The sequence below is a fragment of the Mus caroli genome, unplaced genomic scaffold (genome assembly GCF_978045245.1).
Source record: "Mus caroli unplaced genomic scaffold, Mus_caroli_1 scaffold_19, whole genome shotgun sequence".
In the NCBI taxonomy this organism is placed as follows: domain Eukaryota; kingdom Metazoa; phylum Chordata; class Mammalia; order Rodentia; family Muridae; genus Mus; species Mus caroli.
The window spans coordinates 50,829,721-50,851,394 of NW_028227274.1; the positions used below are offsets into that span (position 1 = coordinate 50,829,721).

Genomic DNA, 21,674 nt, shown 5'->3' on the forward strand with positions numbered 1-21,674 from the left:
CACTGAGTAAACCACACGGAGAACAAGCCAGTAAGCAGCATCCATCCATGACCTCAGCATGAGCTACGGACCTGACATTCTCAGTGACAGACTGTGATGTGCAAGCATCCTCAACTTGCTTTTGATCATGGTGTTTTATCTCAGCAATAGTAAATCTGACTAAGACACTTCTGGTTTTCTGATTTATAAAGCAAAATTGAGTTGGATGATTTCCTAAAATCTCTTCCAATATTTTGTTTTAAGAGTCTATGATGTATTATCCTGGAAAAAAACCAAGTCACCCCAAGCTTGAAAAGGACCTTTTAAAGATGTCTCATTCTGTGTTTGGTGAGACTGTCTGATATACTTCTACTCATTGAGACTTTGTTGTTTTTTAGCTTTTATTTTTGTTTTGTTTATGGAGACAGGGTCTCTCCATGTAGCCCTGGCTGTCATGGAACTTGCTATGTAGACCAGGCTGGCCATGAACTCAAAGAGATCCACCTGCCTCTGCCTCCTAATCCCTAGTCCACTGACAGTTTTGAAATGATACCCAGGGAAGCAAGAAGAGGGTGTTAAATCTCCTGGAGGTAGAATTATGAGGAAATGTGGGTGCTAGCAACTGAACTTGGGTCTCAAAATGCAGTGGTCACCCTGAGCCATCTCTCTAGTCCATTGTTGAAAATTTTGAAGTATTTAGACTACATAACACAATAACCTGTTTCTAAGTAATAAATAAATAAATAAATATCCACTGTTTTACCCCTAGTTAACTAGGAAAAGTAAGATAGCCATTCTATTGCCTCAAGCACATAAAAACATTATCCATTCTGGTCCCAACATCAGCTCCAGTTTTCTGTAAGCTGAGCCTTTGAAGAAAAGAGTTAAGCCTATCAGATTTTCTTCTCCAATTTCTAAATCTCAACTTGAGCCTCCAGGCTTAGCCTCACCTCATTTTTGGGGGGGACCCTGAGGACCTCCTTTGATTTTCTACAAAGTTCATTTACATCTGCAGCTAGTATTCATCCTGACCTCCCAGGTGCCTTCTTGCTCAGATGTAGGCATCACTTCCACTCTCCTCACTTTGTCTTTGAAGGATCTTACCCCAGCTTGATTGCTTGGCCAGACTGTGGCACAAACCTTCGGTCTGTCCTCTGTGTCTCAGATCCCTTACGAAACAGTGCCCTGTCCACCAGCAGAGAGGAAAACATGAAAGGAGTTAGCCGTTTGGATCCAACATTCCTTTAGCAGATTAGCTGGCATGTTCAAAAGATGAAGGCAAATTTAATCCAAAAAAAAAAAAAAGTATAAAAAGTTCATGATCAGTCTGAGCAAATAACCAGAGGGGGCAAAAATCCTTTAAAAGTTTAAGAAGAAAAAAAATTCCAAGGCTATTTCAAACACATGATCATCTTTTTAAATGTCATGTTCCACCCACTAAGCTCCCGCTGTTGTTTTTACCCTTCCCATTCCTTTAAACTTTATATTTAATTTTTCTATTTTAAAACAGTGAAACCCCATCTCCTTGCTTTCTCCAAAAGTCATGACATGAAAATACCACAAGTCATTCGGTGGATGACCTACAAACAGATGAAACCTCTCGGCTGCTTGTCTCTGATTTGGTCTCTGAGCCTTTGGTTCCTTCCGTTTAGTATGACAAAAAAAGAAATCATAATACTTTTAGAATACTACCCACCCTTGGTCACAGAAAAAGACAAGAAGTTCCTGCTTTATCTCAGCAAGGTTATCTTGTACTCGACAGCTTAGTGTGTTGATTCATGTCCAGTCTGTGGACTGGAGGATATTCAGGATTAGGAGTCATGGATTTTAATGTAAGTGGATTTGTCTCATCTTGCTTGTCTAAAACCTGTGATAATCAGCTTGAAGCCTATGGGCAGCTTAACAGAACTGAAAACATTGCCGAAGAGACTTGAATCAAAGACCTGGATTTGGGTTCCAACTTCAGATCCTTCCAGGTATGTGACTGAGGATAGAGACTTTCTGTGAATCTTTTTCCCCGTCAGTGGCATTAGTAACAAGACTGTTTCCAAGGTGACTTCCTACTTTGAACATCCTCTGTGTGATCCTCTTTCTCATTTCAGTTCGACCCAGAGGTTTTCAATGCGCACTGAATAGGAATCTCCTTTTTAATATGCTAAGCAATGTTTGATGTTACATACGGCTCATGAGTTTAAAGCATTCTTTCCTTCTGTCTTTATATTCAACTTCTCTCTAGCCCACTCATTCCAAGTACTCTTGTGTTTATAGGAAAAGATCCTACTGTGGCTTCTTCAGTTCATGCAAGAACAAGGCATCTCATTGGATGAAGTGGACCGGGAAGGCAACAGTGCTGTTCATGTCGCCTCACAACATGGCTACCTTGGATGCATACAGGTGCATAGCCTGCTGTTTCAACGTCGGGAAGGGGTAACGAGAAATAAAACAGAGAAATGGGGGAAGAGGAGAGAAGGAAGGAAGGAACCATAGTGGGAAGGGAGGACTTTTGTTTTTAGGAAAATACTAAATCAGCTTTTGTGTTATAGACTTCCTTTGTATTATAGTTTTCTTTCTCTGTGGTAGGACTGGGCTTCATAAATGCACTCAAAATGCCCAGAATTAGAAAGGCTAGGCAATTGATTCCCTGGGCCTTCATCAGACCAGAGCCTTGATTGACCTTGGTTTCTCTAAGAGCCTCAAGTAGCCTCAGACTTCTAGCCCAACAGGCCTTCCAAACAGCCTCATGTTCTCTGTGCACAGTGATAGCTAGAGATTATTAAGCAGAGCCACAGGGAAGGGGAAAGAATTGTAGCCATTGACTTAAGTCACAGGGGAGCTCTGCCTGAGAATAGGGTCTCTACAGGAAGAGAAGACTACATCTGAGACAGAGTGATGGGCAGCGAGAGCCAGCTGCTCAGAACATCACGAAAATGTATGCCAAAAACAGTGAAAATTAATAAAAACAAAAAAGCTGAGAATCCCAAGAAGCTCTCTAGAGGTCGTGCATTTACACATCTGCTCTTGGGAGAGCGAACTTAAGAGGGAATATTCAGAATACTTGGATGTCCTCACAACGGCATTGGCAATTATGCATCTCCACATTTAAGATACCAATGTGGAAAGGAGTGATAAGAAAGTGTAGAATGGAGAGAAAGTCAAAATTCTTACCAATGTGTGCAAAACGATTCCGAAGAAAAGTAGTGCTTTTCTATGGAAGAAAGACATGAATGAAGGTTTAAAAAAAAAAAAAGATGCATCTTTCCATTTGATGAAACAATGCTTAAGAACCCTGAAATAAACATTTCATAAGCTAATAAGTGGCTGAAGCCTGAAGAAACTCCAGGTCATGTTACTATTTCTATTTAAATTTTAGATGTTTCTTTTTTAATATATGAAGAGAAATGGTCAGTCCTTCCCAGACATCCTTCATTCCACTTCACACAGATGATGTTTTTGGCACTAAACGCCATAGAAACTTGGGTAACTCAGACAAGATCTATCCATCGTGTGTGAAATTAAAAAATAATAATGATGAGAGACTAGAGCAAGTAAGAGGCCTTATGGGTGAAAAGGGGACGGAGACTGCAGGGGTCAGAGTCAAGAACAGGAATAACAGTACAGGTTTATCCTGAGCCTCTTGGAGCTCCTTGCTGACAGGGTCTCCGTGACACCCTGAGAAGGGGCCGGAGGGGAGGAAGTGGCTTTATGGAAAGCTGACCTTTCATGGAGAGCAATCATTAAAAGGAAAATGAAGCTCTTTGATGACCTCTGAGTCTGCAGCCTATGAAATTCAACACAACAGTTTCGGGAGGGTTGGAAATCATCACTACCAAAATAAGCTGAGATTTCAGTATCATTGTGTCATCAAAGAATTCATCAGGATCAACAAGTTATTAATATTCATGTGACAGCCTCCTTGCAGACTCTAACAACATCACAGTATCACAAGGAAACCACTGTCATGGTTTAAACTATTGCTTTCAGCCATGGCCTACGAAATATCCTTCTCCTCTGTTCACAGTACTTTGGCCAAGTGCCAAAGCTTCTCCACTTGCTTTTGACTATTAAATCTTTCTTCTGAACAGTTTTAAACCTCCATATTAGGTCTGATTCAAACACTGTTCTTCTTCTCCACACTCAGACTGTAGATGAAAGAATCACACACGAGGCAAGGTTAGCTTTTAACACACCGCGTGGGATCCTACCCTCCCCCATTCCAACTGCACTGTCAAACACAAAGAGACAGCATTAAGAAAGAAATGCAAATGTCCTCTTATTCAGCTGAGAAAGGCTATGTGGCTTCCTTGGGAGTCATTGCTTCATGGCCTCTTCATCTGGCCTTGCTCAGTGTCGTGTTCTATGGCAACCTCTGGGTATTTCAGGGATCCTCTAGTGTATCTCCATTGGTATTTGACATGAGAGACCTAGTTCCTGCTATGCCTCCTTTACGCCATATAGTTCCTTCCATCTATGATGCATCCATTGCCCGCTACTCTAGAGAACCCTCTCCTTTGGGAAAGAGTCAAGTTCACACCAAGTTCTCTACTATGAAGTCTGCTCAAGCTATATATCTTTGCCATACCCCCAATAAGCTGCTTCTCAGCCTCACCCATGCCACTAGGAGCAGTGGTTCTCAACCTTCCTAAAGCTGTGACTCTTTAAGATGGTTCCTCGTGTTGTGGTGACCCCCAACCATAAAAGTATTTTCATTGGTACTTCATAACTGTAATTATTATACTGAATTGTAATGTAAAATTTTCCAGTGGTCTTAGGCAAACCTATGAAAGGGTTGTTTGACCCTTAGAGGGGTCATGACCACAGGTTGCTAACCCCTGCACTATACCATCTCTTTCTTTCCAGTTATTCTTTTCTTCATCATGTAGGCCTAGCAAAACCTAAGGAAATGTCACCCCCAAACCAGTTATCCAAAAGAATAAGAAGAGACAGAATTCCATTCCATATCCCACAGATACCTCTGGCTTTAAGAATGTTTTCTTTTGGACCCCCAACCATCAAAATGACAAAATACCACAAACATTGCACTGCTTATCTCATAAAAGAAAGGGTTTTCTGGATCTGCCCCTCTAGGCTACCGGTGGGGAAGAAAATAGTAATGTCAGTTTGATCCTATCTTTGTTGGCTCTGAAGGGAAAGGCCACTGATAACAGCTAGGAAGATCACTAGCAATGCTTTTCTCTGAATTGGTGTTTCCCACCCAACACCTTGGTTTCCGATAATTAATTGCCTTTGGAATAATGAGAACATGTCTACCCAGCATTCTCTCAAAATTAATAAAAGAAAAAAAATGTTTAGAAGGAAGTCCTGGGGCTAGAGAAATTGTTCAATGTTTAAGAGTGCTTGCTGTTCATCCAAAGGTTCCAAGTTCAGTTTCCACTACCTACACTAAGCAATTCACAACCATCCATAACTCCAGCTCTAGGGATCTGATGTCCTCTTCTGGACTAGGCACGAACACACACACACACACACAAATCTGTTTCATAAAAAGAAAGTCCCGATACAATCACATGTTTGTATTTTCTGGCAGACCCTGGTGGAGTATGGAGCAAATGTCACAATGCAGAACCACGCTGGGGAAAAGCCCTCCCAGAGTGCTGAGCGGCACGGCCACACCCTATGCTCCCGGTACCTCGTGGTGGTAGAGACCTGCATGTCGCTGGCCTCACAAGTGGTAAAGTTGACCAAGCAGCTAAAGGAGTAAGTGCTCTCTTGATTCCTAGAGTCCGATTTGCATTTGTTGTGCTTAAATCTCAGCCAAGGGCTCTGGAAAGCTTCCTTCATTCTAGTTATAAAGGGAGTCTGGGCGCTCTCATCTTTTCTTCCTCCATCCTACATGCTCACAGCCTGTGTTCACACTGAGCCTAACAGCTCTAAAGAGGCAAAATTGTACTAAGCCATTAGGTTCAGAGCAAGGTTTGCCAGCAGAGAATTAGTCTTTGTAGAGAGAAAGCATCTGTCTGAAATTCGTGTCACTTCGGGGACGTGTAACGTGGCTTGGGCAGCTCGCTAGCATCATTTCTGGATTTTCACCCTTAGTGACGAGAATCAGGAAGAGTATGAGAAAGGGGGAAGACTAGAGAGAACCCCCATTTCCATTTTTCTCAGCAAGGAAAGTGTGTCTTTGGGGAATTACAGGTAAGTGTCTTAATACCCATCAGCAGCAAATGTGTTGAAAAAAAAAAAAAGCAGAATTTTAATTAGCGTTCAGAATGGAAGTGTGATTTTTTTTTTAGAGTCACCTCTTTCCTTGACTGATTGCCAAACTGGTACACATTGTCTGTCAGGTGTCAGAGGAGCATTCAGAAAGATGGCTACAAAATAAATACTTGAAGAAGATAAGAAGGAATGCAAGTACATTGGGTAGGATTCTAGAAACTAAGGAGTTAGCCTGAGGAACCAACTTCAACCTTTAGAGATCTTACAGAACAAATAGAAACTGCCATATTGAAGTTTTCTCGATAATTTGGAATCAGAATTCCAACAAGTTTGCAGATTAGAAGGAGAAAAACCTTTAATCATTAAACTAAATTTTAGGGGGAAAATGTAAAATCTGACTTTTAGGATATATGCATATTCACATGCAATTAATAGTGATATTTATGATGTACTGTAGAATAATATATTACAAAACAATATTAGTATACTGGGTGATAAATCTATCCTAGTTTTTAAAAAATCATTTTTATTTTATGTGCATGGGTGTTTTGCCTGCATATTTGTCTGTATACTGTGTGTATGCCTGTTGCCCACATGGACCAGAAGATGATGTCACCAGAACTCCTAGAACTAGTGTTACAGACTGTAAGCCACCTTGTGGATGCTGGGAATTACCACTCTGGAAGAGCAGGCAAAACCTCTAACCACTAAACCATCTCTCCAGGCCTCTACCAGGCTTCAGTGAGGAAAAAAAAAAAACTGTATCCTATATACAACTTACTTGAGGTCAGGGGCAGGATTGATAACAGACCTTAATAGGTTGCAGATATGAGTCATGTAACGCTGTGATGTGGCCTTGAACCCTCTGCATGCGTCTTCCCCGAGCTCAGGCAGCCCCTTGTCTCCCTACATGCTGTCTCTTGCCTCAAAGATAAAATCCTCTCTGACCTCATGTTGCTGGCATCTAAAGTAATCTAATGAGATTAAATTATTCTTAGAAAATGAAAACTTTAAACCTAAAATGTAAAGGATTACCTCCAAGAATCCACTGCTCAGTTAAACAAAACTCTATGGCAGCTGATCTGGGCAGACTTCAAGATCTTATTGTAGCTGACTGTAGTTGAAGAAAGACTGTACATTAATTAGTAACCTAATAACTTATTTTCCACAGTGAATAGACTCTTACTTAAGTCTTTCTGTACTTATGTAGCTTCCTGAAAATAAGTTCTAGGGAATAGCTAGAATAGAAGGCATGCATTTTAAAAGTAAAGAGGGGCTGAGACCATAACTCAGTGGTAGAGTAGTTGCCTAACATGCAGATGCCCTGGGTTCAATCCTAAAATCTTGGGAATGTAAGCAGATGTTACCCAATGCCTTACTAAAAATGTTGCAGCAGCATCTACTCCCTCCAGTGATCAACAGGCATATCCAAAAAGAGGAACTTGAAAATCATCCAATAGGATATTTGTCCTGTGTTGGCCCAAGAGTAGTGGTGATTACAACTAATTGATCACAGCCAGTTACAGAATATTTGTCCTGAAGTTTAACACCAAGAAAAACAGACTTCTTTACATCTCAGCTTTTATACCCAACTCTGATTCGTTTTATAAGCTGAATAGTTATGTTGCTGTTCTATTAATGAACATTGCAAATTCAAGTTCTTGACCACTCTCTTCTGTTAGTTATTCTGGGATAAACAGTCCCTGTACCCTGACAGACAACAGTCATTCATTTGTCTTGAAGTCCAAGTGCTATGAGCAAACATTGTTAGCCCAGGGACATATATGTAAAGTGCTCTTGTGGGTACCAATCATTCATGTAGTATGTACTTTGAAGAAGTGGGAAAACACAGAAGTGCATATGGAGAAATACCAGATACAGTCTCAGAGCTCTGTGTCTTTTAGGCTGTGGGACATTAGCAACAGATAGGGGCAGGGTAGGAAATAATTTACAAGGCTGGAAAACACCTTAGCTTTGCCCATCGTGAGCTCTGGGGCCAGATAGCCTTGAATGATTCTCCTTCTCCTTCTCCTTCTCCTTCTCCTTCTCCTTCTCCTTCTCCTTCTCCTTCTCCTTCTCCTTCTCCTTCTCCTTCTCCTTCTCCTTCTCCTTCTCCTTCTCCTTCTCCTTCTCCTTCTCCTTCTCCTTCTCCTTCTCCTTCTCCTTCTCCTTCTCCTTCTCCTTTCCTTCTTCTCCTTTTTCTTCTCCTCCTCCTCCTTCTCCTCCTCCTCCTTCTCCCCTCCCCCTTCCCCTTCCTCTTCCTTTTCATCATTGTTGTCATCATCTCTCCCTCCTCCTTCCTCCTCCTCTTCCCTCCTCTTCCTCCTTCTTTTCAAATGCTGTTACCAACTGGGTATAGCCATTGCTGTTGTCTAGAAATGGCAAACCTCAGCTCTTTTGAAGTCCCTCTTAGTAAGCCTAGGTATTTGGAACTGAATTCTACCTCCACCAGAAAGGTGCTAAGCCCTAATATTTCAGTGTAGCTTTATTTGGAAATCAGATATTCACAGAAGATCTTGAGTCCGAGTAGGGTCATGAGGGTGAGCCCTAACCCAATGTCAAGTACCCCTATTAAAAAAAAATTGGAGACAGCATATACACAGAGGGTACATCGTGTAAACATGAAGGTAGTGTTCTTGGGGAGATATCAACAAGCCATGCAACCAGCATTTGCCAGTAGAAAGTAGATCCTACGGGACAGGATAGACACCAACATGGCCTCAGAAGAAACAGTATGCCTAACTTTAATCTTAATCTACTTGGGCCTCCAAAACTGTGAGGTGATAACTTGCTTTTGCCTGAGGATGGAGAGATGGTTTAGTGGTTAATAGCACACGCTGCTTTTGCCAAAGACCATTCCCAACACCCACATCATGTGGTTCACAACCACCGGGAACTCTCATGCCAAAGGATCTGACAGCCTTTTTTGCCCTCTGAGGTTGCAAGGCACATATGCAAGCACTCACATGTACACATAGAATTAAAACAAAAAATATTTTTTTAAAATTTCCTGTCATTTAAACCACTGAGTTTGTGATAGTCTTACAGCAATCACTGACACTGTATGAAAATAAAGTTTTCTCTCTGTGTTTAAGGCTGATAGATTCTTTCCGGAAGCAAATCTAAAGAATGAGATTGTTCTCCATTGTTCCGTTGATTCCAGTCAACACAACTGATGTCAAATGTGATGTTTTTAAATTGTGTCATAATGACTAAAAGATACCTAGTAAACTACACACACACACACACACACACACACAAATACACACACAAATACACACACACACACACACACACACATATATATATATATATATTCCTGTACCTGCCTTAGCCCCACCCCCTGCTGTATCTTTCTCCAGAATTTGGGCATGGCTTTAGGGTGTGCACCTTTAACCAGCCCACTAGCTTGCTCATGTTCCCAGGGTAGTTTCCCGTTCTAAATATTGTCTGTGTTTCTGTTTGTTTTTATAATTTTTCCACTTTATTTTATTTTAAGTGTACGGGTGTTTGGTCTGCACATGTCTGTGCACCATGTGTATGTCTGGTGCCTGAAGAAAAGGCCATTGGATCCCCTGGAACTGGAGTTATACATGGTTAGGAGCCACTATGTAGGTGCTATGACTCAAACCTGGGTCCTCTGTTAGAGCAGTTAACTCTCAGCTCTCTTAAAAATAACGCACACACACACAAACACACACCTACACACACACACAAAGACACTTGACATGCATCCTATCTAGCAAAGTAGAATGTATTCAGGAGTTTTAGTCTTATATTAAGCCAGCGTCAGCAAATAGTAAAGTGGGCAAGGCCTGCTAACCAACTCTCTTTGTAAGAAGTTTGGTTGGGACACAGCCACATATGTTCATCTGTGTGTTATGCAAGGTTAAAGCCATGCTACAAGGACAGAGCTGAATGGATGTCCTGAAAGTTTCGTGACTCCTGAGCCTAAATGGGCTATCTGGTCTGTGAAGAATTTGCTAGGTCCTACTTTAGAAAACTTTGTGGTTTTTGTTTTTAGTGCTGTTGCTTAAGATTTATCTTGACGTTTATTTATTTTATGTGTGTGAGCCTGAGTATATATCTGTACCATGTGTGTACAGGTCACTGTGGAGACCAGAAGAGGCACTGGGTCCCCTTGAGCTGGTATTACTTGTTGTTCTGAGTATTCCAGGGTGGGTGCTAGGGATCAAACCCAGGTCCTCTACAAAAGCAGCCAATGCACTTAGTGTCAGAGTCATCTGCTAAACCCTGTGATTAAGTCTGAATCAGTGAGTTTGGCAGTATAGGTGAGATGAAATAAGGTTACAAACTTGGTTTGGTTTGGGGGATGAGTTGTTAGAAAGAATGCTGACCATTTCTAAGTAAAACAAAGATGAGAAAAACAAAGATACTGGGGCTTGTAGAAGACACTGTCAGGAACTGACTTTCTAGAAATATACAGACATAGTTGTTGAGTATATGCAGCAATACCATGCAAGAATAGCAGGCTTCCTCTGCTGGCTCATTGCCTGCAGGTTCAGGCAAGAGGGGAGAGGTCCGGGTCCTGCCAGGGTCTCTCTGGGGTTTAGTGGGATGTCGAGTGTCAATGGCCCAAAAGAAACACACCGAGCCAAGAGCCTTGTCGAAGCAGGAACTCGACTTTATGGCATCAGCCTCTTGCTTATATAAGTGCGGAACATAGGGAGGGGGATCTTTGGTGGGTAAGATGATGTAGGAGGCAAGGAAGGGTGACAGAGGGTATGGAGTGACTGACAGGGTCAATGGCAAGCTCTGCATCAGCAATGGCAAGGCCAAACAGGTCTTCCTGAGTCACCCTGATACAGAAGTGACTAGCCAGGCTCGGGTTTGTAATCAAGGCCCAAATCAGTGCCAAAATGGGGGGCTCACCATTCCTCTAGTTCACACCTAAGATAAGGTAGTAATTGTAATGCATTCGGCCCATCCATTTAGTTCTATGCCCCAGCTCCTGAGAACTGTTACTATTCTTATGCTAACCATACTAGTTTCCCGTTGCTTATAACAAACTATCACAAAATTACTGACTTAACAGAAGACACTTTGCCTTTCTGTTTTTGTAGGTTAGGGGGCCAGCGGGCATGTTGCAATGCTAAGATCAGGGTGTTTACAAGGCACTTTTCCTAGGAAACGGGCTGTAGGGTGAGTGCACGCTCTGCTCCTTCAGATTGCTGCAGGATCGATCGGCTTCTTGCATTTGGATGACTAGGTTCATGCTATCCTTCTGGCTGCTAGATGGGGTTGCCCCAGCTGCATCCTGTAGCCCATAATCTCCTTCCTCTATGTATGACATTGGCAGCAGGATCAAGTCCTTCCCACTGTAAAAGGCTTATATGAGTAGGGTAACGTAGCCTCCATGTGAAACCTTCATATTACCTCAGCTGTATTCAATGTCACTTCCCTTTTGCTATTAACATGACCTATTTATGCCTTCTGGGGATTTGGACATGGACAAACATTCTTGGGAAACTGTACCAATACTGCATCCAAAAAAAAAAAAAAAAAAAGCTTCTCACTCCTGTAGAATAAGAGTTCATTTGCTTTAATCCCAGAATTTGGAAGGCTGAGGCAGAAGGCGGTCTGTGAGTTCAAGGCCAGGCCCCTCTAAATGGTAAGCCCTAGGCCACACAAGGTGACAGAATAAGACCCTGCCTCCAAAAACTAAACATCTGACTAAAACAGAGTCAAGTTGATTAACTAATACCAATTTCTATCATAATTAGTATGTATTTTCTAAATGATTTTTCTTCCTGTAGCTTTGACCTTCAACCTATTTTCTTAACTTTAAAGCACATTCTGTTACATATACGCCAATGTCCTGAGGAAATGGATGTTACTGTGCATTAATGGTCCCTTTTAGTAAGAGGGCACAAAACTCTCTGTCAGCCAAAGAGAGTACTGGTAGTTGTTTTGTGTTGTGTTTAATTATGTTTTTATGGTTAGTAAACTATTTGTAACTTTTGTAAACACTTTTTTAAATTTCTAAGCAAAGTTCTACATGCCTTTAATCCCTGCACTAAGGAGGTAGACATAGTCAGGTAGCAGAAGTCAGAGGGCTAGCCTGATCTACATAGTGAATTTCAAGCCATCAAGGGCTACACAGAGAGAGACCTTGTCTCAAAAACAAAGAAATACAGTAGCTTAGAAATCATCAATAACATTCTGAAATACATCCTTCTAGATCTTTTTTTAGTGACGGAGGGGAGAGAGACTTCCTAGAGTAATAGTAGCAGGCTTAGCTGCTTGAACCCATAATCCTGGTATTATTAGGCAGAGACAAGGAGGTCCCCTAAACCTTGCTGGCCAGCCACTCTAGCTGAACCATGAGCCCCCAGTTCATTGAGAAACCTTTCACAAAAACTAAGATGCCAAGCAGTTGAGAAAGACATGTAACAGCAATTCCTGGTCTCCATGTGCACTTTCATACACACATATACAAACGCACACACAAATTAGAATGTGTTACATGTAGTATTTAGAGTATTCTTTTTTCATTTAGGACTAGCAAAGAATAATATACACACACAAATATTAGACAATTTTTGGTCTGTCCATAGGTATTCAAGTAAAATGGCTTTAATAGTTGCCATTGCAGGAGTGACTGAAATTCCTTCATTCTTATTGATGAGCTATTAATTTCTTCAGGGCTTGTCACATATGTGAACAATAACTGTCCTTTTCAATACTTTTGATTGCTTCCTTGGGAAACTCTCTGAGCCATGAGGATGGAGACTAACTAAACATGTTTTAAAGCTTCTGAATGGATGCCATTTGCTGAGTTTTCATGAAGATTCTTCTCCCTCTGGTTTTCCAATGGCCACGTATCAGACTTTCTGTCCCTTGGTTGTTTCTTACAGGCAGACAGTGGAGCGTGTCACACTGCAGAGTCAACTCCAACAACTTCTAGAAGCCCAGAAATCAGAGGGCAAGTCCCTCCCTTCTTCACCCAGGTAATCCCAATTACGTTGGTATTTGAGTTGTTGGGTATTTGATGAAATCTTTAAATATCTGTTTATTCTGTTTAACATTTTTCAAGAAAATGACAGCAGAAAATACTTTACTCCTATAAACATAAATTAAAAGATATCACAATGAAACATCTGTTGCTGGGATCGCAGGACCTGGGGTAGTTTCTAGCTTTTCTATTTCTTTATACCACATGTGCTGATCCATGAAATGAGAATAAGAATATATAGGATGATTGGATTGTTGGAAACAGAAGTAAGGAAATTCATTCAAAAGTGGTATGTAAATAATAAAACAGACCAATTCTATAGCCATAAAGTTTAGGACATGTTATGCTCTGGCTACAGCTGATAGAATGGAGTCTTTGTTAATTGCTCTAAGGAAAATGTTAAGTAATTCTAATCTTGTTTTCCACAAACCACTAATCATATCAAAGGCTATGCAAGGTCTTACGGATGCATTAAATGCAGTAGGAAACCATCTTATATTTCCTTCATCTTCCTTTCAGTTCACCCTCCTCACCAGCTTCTACAAAGTCACAGTGGAAAGCTCTAGATACAGATGAGGAGTCTACAGGCAAAAGCAAAGTGGGAGCCCAGGAGGGAATACAAGTTCTTGGAAGTTTGTCAGTCTCCAGCAGGGCTAGGACCAAAGGAAAAGATGAAGACTCAGATAAAATCCTACGTCAGTTATTGGGGAAAGAAATATCAGAGAATGTCTGCACCCAGGAAAAGCTGTCACTGGAATTCCAGGATGCTCAGGCATCCTCTAGGAATTCGAAAAAAATCCCTCTAGAAAAGAGGGAACTGAAGCTAGCCCGACTGAGGCAGCTGATGCAGAGGTCGTTGAGTGAATCTGACACGGACTCAAACAACTCTGAAGATCCCAAAAATACTCCTGTGAAAAGAGCAGACAGGCCGAGGCCACAGCCCATTGTAGAAAGCGTGGAGAATGCAGACAGCGCAGAAAGCTTACACCTGATGATAAAGAAACACTCTCTGGCATCAGGACGCAGGTTTCCTTTTGGTATGAAAGCCTCCAAATCCCTAGATGGACACAGCCCGTCTCCCACCTCAGAGAACAGTGAACCAGACTTGGACTCCCATGGTCCAGGCCTGGGGATGACTCCTCCAACCCAGCCTTCCGCAGAAGCTACTCAGTCCAGTCCCGACAGTACCACTGCCCAGAAAGTTGCCACAAGCCCCAAGAGTGCCCTCAAGTCTCCATCATCCAAGCGCCGGACATCCCAAAACTCAAAACTCAGAGTGACCTTTGAGGAGCCTGTCGTACAAATGGAGCAAACTGGACTTGAACTAAATGGAGAAAAAGACAAAGATAGGGGCAGGGCCCCCCAGAGGACTAGTGAATCCGGAGAACAAATGAAAAGGCCTTTCGGAACCTTCCGATCCATCATGGAGAGTTTAAGTGGTAATCAGAACAACAATAATAACTACCAGCCAGCCAGCCAGCTGAAGACCTGCACACTACCCTTGACGTCACTTGGAAGGAAGACAGCAGATGCCAAGGGAAATCCTGTGAGCCCTGCGAGCAAAGGAAAGAATAAGGCAGTGAGTGCTATCTAGAGAGTGTGCTTGTATTACTTTCAATTGATTGTGTTATTGTTAAAACCCTGGTTACTGACTTGTGCCACCTTGAGGGGAGGTCACCCCAAAATTCAGAAATTCATTTATTTTTAATGAAATGTGCCAGCTTCAAATAAATGCCCTTGCACTATGGAGAATGCAGAGAGAGGTGGGTAAAGAAATCACAAATTAGGTCTGATCCCAGTTTCTTGTGCTTTGGGCATTAGGAGTTGTAATCTAAGAGGCATTTATACAAGATGAAACCACCCGTCAGCATTAAATTGGTCCTTTGTTGGCACTGATTCTGCCTCGGGAAGAGTTTATACTCCTTGTGGACTGGGTACTCAGGCCCACTTCAAAAGCACATAAATAGAAATCCCATTTTTTCTAAACTACTCAACTCAAATAACCTTTGAAATGAATATCCCCTAGGGACTGCCACATAGCCTGTTAGCACACACTTCTCTAAGTGTTGATTAGATACTGGAGAGACTGAAGGGCTTGCCAGTGGACAGGAGAAGGCAGCATGCATTGTGAAGTCATTTATAACAGCCTTTCTTGGAAACCCGTCTCTAAGAATAAGAGATAGGAATGGCATTTTAGGCAGTGATTTCTGCTTGCTCTGCGCTTGTCATGCCATCAAAAACAGCATAGCAGCCAAAGTGCAACGCTCTCCGTGGAAGGAATGCCTTGGATCATTCACTATTCCATTTACTAAACCACCCAGTAGTGTGTCGGAAGCTTATCGTTTATTCTTCGTTGGGTTCCTAATACAACGGTCTCAAGAACTATCTGTATTTCTTGCTGTGATCCCGAATCAAGGTTTATGTGAACCATCTCAACAGCCTCATCACCAATTTTTAAATTATCTACCATCTCCCTTATTATAAACGACTTTACCAAGTATTTGTCTTACCTAGAGAAAAGCATACTCCGGCTAAGACTCTAGTCCTTTTGCTTTAAAAATTAAAGCCACAATAACGCTAAAACCATCTCCACAGTTTCCCATACACCTTCTCTCTAATATCTCCTGCATGCCTTGGATTAACCCAGACCTGTGCATGTGATAAGCTTGTTGCATGTTGTCAGATAATTCTTAATTGCACTTCTCTAGGCGATGTACAGCAGCTGTATCCATCTTCCCTCTAATGCGCTGGTTGAAGAGCATCTACGTGACTATGCACGGTATGTGGCGTAGAGTGCACTGTGCGGCACTGCCATGCCTTGGCTTAGAGTTGCATGAGCTTTGAAATGATGCAACTGCGATGGTTTTCAGCCAGGGGCAAAGGATATAGAGCACCAAGGGAGAAGAATCTTACAACCCTTCTCTCAAAGAGACATGGCTTCAGGTGGAAGCTAGGTCCTAGGAAGGTAGCTGGTACCCATTGGAGGGGCTTTATCCTAGCATCAGTTGGGAGAGTCTACTCTGTTCACAAACTCACTATGTTCCTTGGTTGGCTTTGGCCTTCTGTTTGCATTTTAAGGGAGCTTAGTGTCAAGTAAGTATAGAATTAGGTTCAGTCATAGGTAGAAGGGGTCAGCTGCCCTTCAGAAATCAGATCTTCAAGTGCAAGCTGGGGTTTTGCTTCAGCACTACTGATAAACCGAAGGTGCCTTTTGTCATCATTCTGCTGATGACAGAGGGGCATGCCTCTCAGAAGGTGCCTCTGCCATGGGAAGCTTCTCCACTTAGCACTGTAAACCACTTCTGGTCCAGAAGCCGTTCTTGATGAAGGCCCAAGGATAAAATAAGAGTCTTTCTCAAACAATATGTTCACAAGTCCAAATGCGCGGTCTGTGTACATACAAGAAAGAGGACCTTGTCACCAGTGAGTGACTAAGACTTCTCCTTGGGCAATAGACTTCTAAGGTGCAGTGTGTATGTGTTTCCTGACCTGGCAGAAAGTGGGCGGAGCTACAGGAAATGTTAAAGTGTCAGTTCCTCTCCGACGGGTTTGTTTGAGAAGCGGTAAACCTCGAAGCCTATTTTAAACGCAAACTGTTGGCTTTAAAACATTTCAGAAATTTAAAAGCCATGAGGTGGTATTCAGCATCGCTCAAGAATCCTCCAAAGAATTTGTGTACTGAACATATAGATTTTCGTTCAAAATACAAGATTTCTAGAAATCTCTTTTTGTCCTTCCCTAGATCAGATTTAGTCTGTTTGTGTCTATGTCCAGTCTGGACAGAAAACAAAAGTTAGCCGTGTTAGCGGGATATCATCAGGGGTCTCATTAAAATTCGGTGCATTGAAGGAAGAACGCCTTAGATTCTTAACAGCCACTAGTGAGCCGCTGACAGCAGGTGGTCTGAATGCAGTCAGGACTGCTTCCAGCCATCCTGTGACAGAGGCTCCTGTTGAGTGTTGTTCAGTGCCAGTGTTAGAGATGAGAAAGTGACATAAAAAAGCCTTGCCCTTCCAGCTCCTACTCAACTCAGCCTCGTTCCCCATTCTCGCACCTTTCCTGTGCCTGTCTTGGGTTGGATGTGTCTTCCTGGTGCCTGGAAACTTAGGCTTTTTGTGCCTGAGACAAGGAAGCACAAAGACTTGGCAAACTCCCTGGAAGCAGAAAGGAAAATGCCTTCCAGACTCCTAGAGCAACTGGGAACAAGATAATTAATGTCACAGCAGATCCTTCCTGCCAGAAATGTTTCACCCTGCCTTTTTACAAGGAAAGGAACAAAGCCGAGCCTTTCCGTTGAATAGGATTACAAAGATTCAGAGCACAGAATGAGGTTAGAGGGCCACTCCGTTGTCTGAGACAACTGTAACACTTTCCCACTGCACTTAGGGAACAGTCCTTCTAAAGACTCAGTTATTTAGCTGGCAGATTCACTGGCCTTGTGTAGTGACAAGGTTGGAAGTTAACACTAAATACTTAGAAAACCCTAACAATAAGTATAGTCACGGTATCGAGTGACCATCCAGACCCCATCTTACTAACCCATAGCCTAATAAATATTTTATTATGGTTTTAGTTTGGCATGGGCTTCCATTTAAAACAGGAGATCTAGTTTGTTTATTGTTTCTTTTTCACATTGGAGAGAATAAATTTTAATTTTCTCTCCATTACTTGCACACAGATAGCATAAGCCTAGTCCATTCCACAGACAAATCAAGGATGCCTCTCTGCCTGAAATAAAGGAATTAAGGCTAGAATAAGATGCTTAAATGAACAAGACATAACTAACTCTGGTGCCTGCAGTATTTACCTATGTGAGCTGAGTGCAGAGGTTCACCTATCAGTGGTGACTTCAGATCTTGACCAAAAACCTTGCTAGAACATCAGCTGACTTCTTGAAATAGTGGAGGGTTACCTAGACTTTGAGTGGAGGTGTTGATAGCTCCCTGCTACTGACTCCCCTTGTCAGCAGACGTAAGTGTGGTATCGACTCCAGGACTCTAGAATCACAACCTAGTTTCTAAGAATTATTTTTTTTAAGTTTTTCTTGGTAAAAGAAAAGTAGGACCAATAAATGCAGCATAAAGAACATCACTCAGTTCTGTACCAGGTTCTGACCGCTATTAGTTTTCTAAATTGATCACAAGATGATAGCAAAGACTCTTGAATTTCTTTTCAGTGGTCCTTAAAGTTAGATCCATGCTTTATTGCTTTGAACAGCAGCCTTCTCAGCATCTTAACTCCAGAAGATGACTTGATTTATAGGAGACAGATTTATCTTTTCTTTTTTCTTCCAAGAGGATGAGTTGACTGAGTCTTTTACAACACCGAAGGAATGTGTATTATCATTAGTCTTAAAATGCCAATGAAGCATCCACTTGCCAGTTTGGGACTGCCTGGGGTAGCTTGTTTCAGAATATGGCTACCTCCAACAACACCCTCTCTAAACCTGTGACACTCTTTCTTAAAAGCTTAGCCCCCAATCCTAGCATCAACATAAGAGAGCTCCTTTAAAAAAAAATAAAAATGAAGCCATCAAAACTTAGAATGCCTTTTGTTACCTATGAAGTAGCCACATTAGGAATTATATATACAAAGCCAAGAGCTAATATCAAATATTTTGCATAGATTTTAAGATGTCCAATGCTACTTCAAAGATAATATTTTGGGCATAGGCTGGGACTGATGCCACTATCCCAATGGGTTGCTGCTGCTCATAGAGAGGAGAAAGGAGAACTCCTCCTTAGAAACTAAAACTACCCTACTAGAACACATTCTTTAACATGCTCAGCCCAATTCAATCATAATGAGAAATCCTAAGACAAGCTCATTCCCCCTCTCTGCTCTGTTTTCCTCACTCCTGAAGCTACAGTTGTGAAGTACCAAAGAAGATACATCTTACTGTGTCACAGCCATACCATTAGTCTGCCATTACTAAGGGCATCATTGGATATTATAAGAATAGAACCTACCCAAACCTCTCTAAAGGCTGGATTTTAGAGATGTAGAGGTTGATTGAAATCAGTACAGATAGAACCTTGTCTAAGCCACACCCCCTGGGTGGCCACGGCTTTCTTTTCTACATCTTCATCAAAAAAGCATATACTTGGGGGGGACTGGCAAAATTGCTCAACCAGTGAAGTACTTGCTGTGCAGATATGGAGACTTGAACCCAGAACAGACATAAAAAATGTTAGTCATAGTGGTGTGGGCTTGAACTCCCAGTGCTGAGTCAGCAGAAATGGGCTGACCCATGGTGTTCTGTGGCCAACTAGACAACCAAACATCAGTGAACTCCAAACCCATGAGAGACTCAAGCTCAGGAAAGAAGTTAGATAACTCCTGAGGGTCAGCATTTGATCATATCCTCTCTCATCCACATAAATGTGTACATGTATGTATGTGTACCTGCACACACACAAACAATTGTACTTATATGAACATGTACAAACATGCGCACTCCCCTCCCTGACATAAACAACACATTCTTCCCCAAAGTAAAGCATGGTTTCAAAACTCGGGCAGGTCAGAGTAAAGAGATTCAAAGGAGGGTAGGAATAAAAACGATTGTCAGAGCTTCATGAGATCAACCACCCTTGAGAGCACCTGTGTACACTCAGTGTCTAACATGGTGCCTGACCTATGGAAGAGGCTCCATAAATATTTGGAAAGAAAAGGTGCCTAACAGAAGAAAGGGAGGAAGAAATAGGAAAAGACGCAAAAGAAAACCTTGTCTGTATTATCCTGGGGCTCTGGGGGAAGGAGTTGATGCCCAATCAGTACATTTGAGTCTTACGTCTCCCTTCTCCAGTAAATGTCAATTTGAGAAATAAATCACTCATTTAATTTTGAAACAGAATTCCATCTCTTAGTAGATCAGCAATATAGATAAGCTACAAGTAAAACTAAGAGAGCACACTTAGTGGCCTCTTCCTCTGATGAGCAGGGGGACCGTGTGGCGGGCTATGAGCCATGCACACTGATCCTGTCTGTTCCTGTGGGATTGCCACGTGCTGTGGAAACACAGAGTGTGTGCCTAGATGATTCAGCATGCTGGATTGCTTGAAAACCAGTTATTTAAACATAATGCTCTCCTCCTTTTTAATTTTGGTCACTCAGAATGTGATTTCATATCCAAGAGTGAAGTCGAGGCGCAACAATTATCTGAATAATTTGTGCCAGAATTACCCACTTTTGTTCTCTTGAATTCTGGCAGTTGGAGGTTGGGTAATTGAAGGATTCAGGGAAGGCTGATTTATTATCATATTCAATATCGCAAATTAACAGTTTACTTGGTTTGGACTTGGCATTCTATAATTCAACTAGGTTTTCCCTGCAGAAACAGGGCTCTTCTGAGGATGATTAAAACAACATTCCATTCTACCAAAGTAAAAATGCCCTTTCAGAAAGTGGGAACTATGGTATATTTAACCTAAAATGAAACCTTTTAGCTTATTTATTTTAATTAAATTTCTATCAAGATTATATGAATACATAAGAATAATAATAGCAAAACAAAAGCTGGTTGTTCAACCGTCAGGGATATATGGGAGAAGGGCTGAGGGGGCCCCACCCTTTACTACCGAGCTATTTGCTACTGATAGATTGAAGAGAAAGAATCTCTACCTTCAGATGGGTACCCATTAGTGGTCACAACAGGCTTCAGTGGGTCGCTCCAATCCAATGCTCACACCAGTGGTCCTGGCTAAATTAATTGGGTCACAAAACAAAACTAACGGTCATGACGTTCAGGAAGGCACTGGTAGAGAGGTAGAGATGAGGGGGAACACCTATAGAAAGGGGAGAGGAAAAGAAGAGAGAATGGAGAGAGAGACAGAGTGGTCAGAATATATTACATACATGTGTGAAATTGCCAAAGAACAAAATTAATCAATAAAAAAGCCTGCCATCTCCTGCAGTGCCCCATCCATTCACTATCCATATTCTTCTGAGTCTACCATGCCCTTTTCTGCCATATTTTCTTCAGTATTCTGTATTTCTAAATACCATGTTTATAGAAATTGTCAGTTTCAGATATTATCCATATCAACTGCTGGCACGCCACTATGGATGATAAAAATGTGAGCGCACTTAAAATAGCCCAGCAAATATTCCAGACGCTTTATACATCTTTGCTCTTTTAATCTTCATGATGATATATATGGCAGATCCTGTTATTATCCATATTTTGCACACTGGAAAAAGACATAGATGATTATGCATCTTGCCCAAGATTATACAGTAATGATGGTTATAAACTGTGGAGCCAGCATTTGAATTTGATCAGTCTGGCTCAAGAGTTCATATTAACAGTAAATCCATTTTTAGCTTCTCCCTCCCTCCGCTCTCTTCTCTCTCTTTCCTTATTTTTTTCTTTTTTTTTTTTAAATTCTCTGAGTGTTGGATATTGAACCCATAGCTTTATGCATTCTAGCCAAATACTCTCCCACTGAACTATATCCCCAGACTATTTCTTCTTAAAAAAGATTCAGTCAGGGGGATTCCAAGATATCCTCCTGTAAGTTCTATAGTTTCTTGAAATTTACAC

General features: G+C 41.7%; 1 protein-coding gene across 6 annotated transcripts in view; it reads left to right on the forward strand.

The window, feature by feature from the left end:
• Positions 1–21,674, forward strand: part of Sncaip (synuclein alpha interacting protein) — a 152,123-nt gene that overhangs the window by 124,155 nt on the left and 6,294 nt on the right. For 5 of the 6 annotated variants that reach the window (XR_015046117.1, XR_015046116.1, XR_015046115.1 and 2 more), the window contains 5 exons: positions 2,248–2,373; positions 5,525–5,694; positions 13,032–13,124; positions 13,649–14,708; positions 15,838–15,908. Coding sequence is in view for 1 of the 6 variants with exons in the window: in XM_021150292.3 (XP_021005951.1) it covers positions 2,248–2,373; positions 5,525–5,694; positions 13,032–13,124; positions 13,649–14,708; positions 15,838–15,908 (1,520 nt within the window). In the remaining 5 variants the exon portion in view is untranslated. The remainder of the gene's footprint in view (positions 1–2,247; positions 2,374–5,524; positions 5,695–13,031; positions 13,125–13,648; positions 14,709–15,837; positions 15,909–21,674) is intronic. The other variant, XR_015046118.1, reaches the window with a different exon arrangement.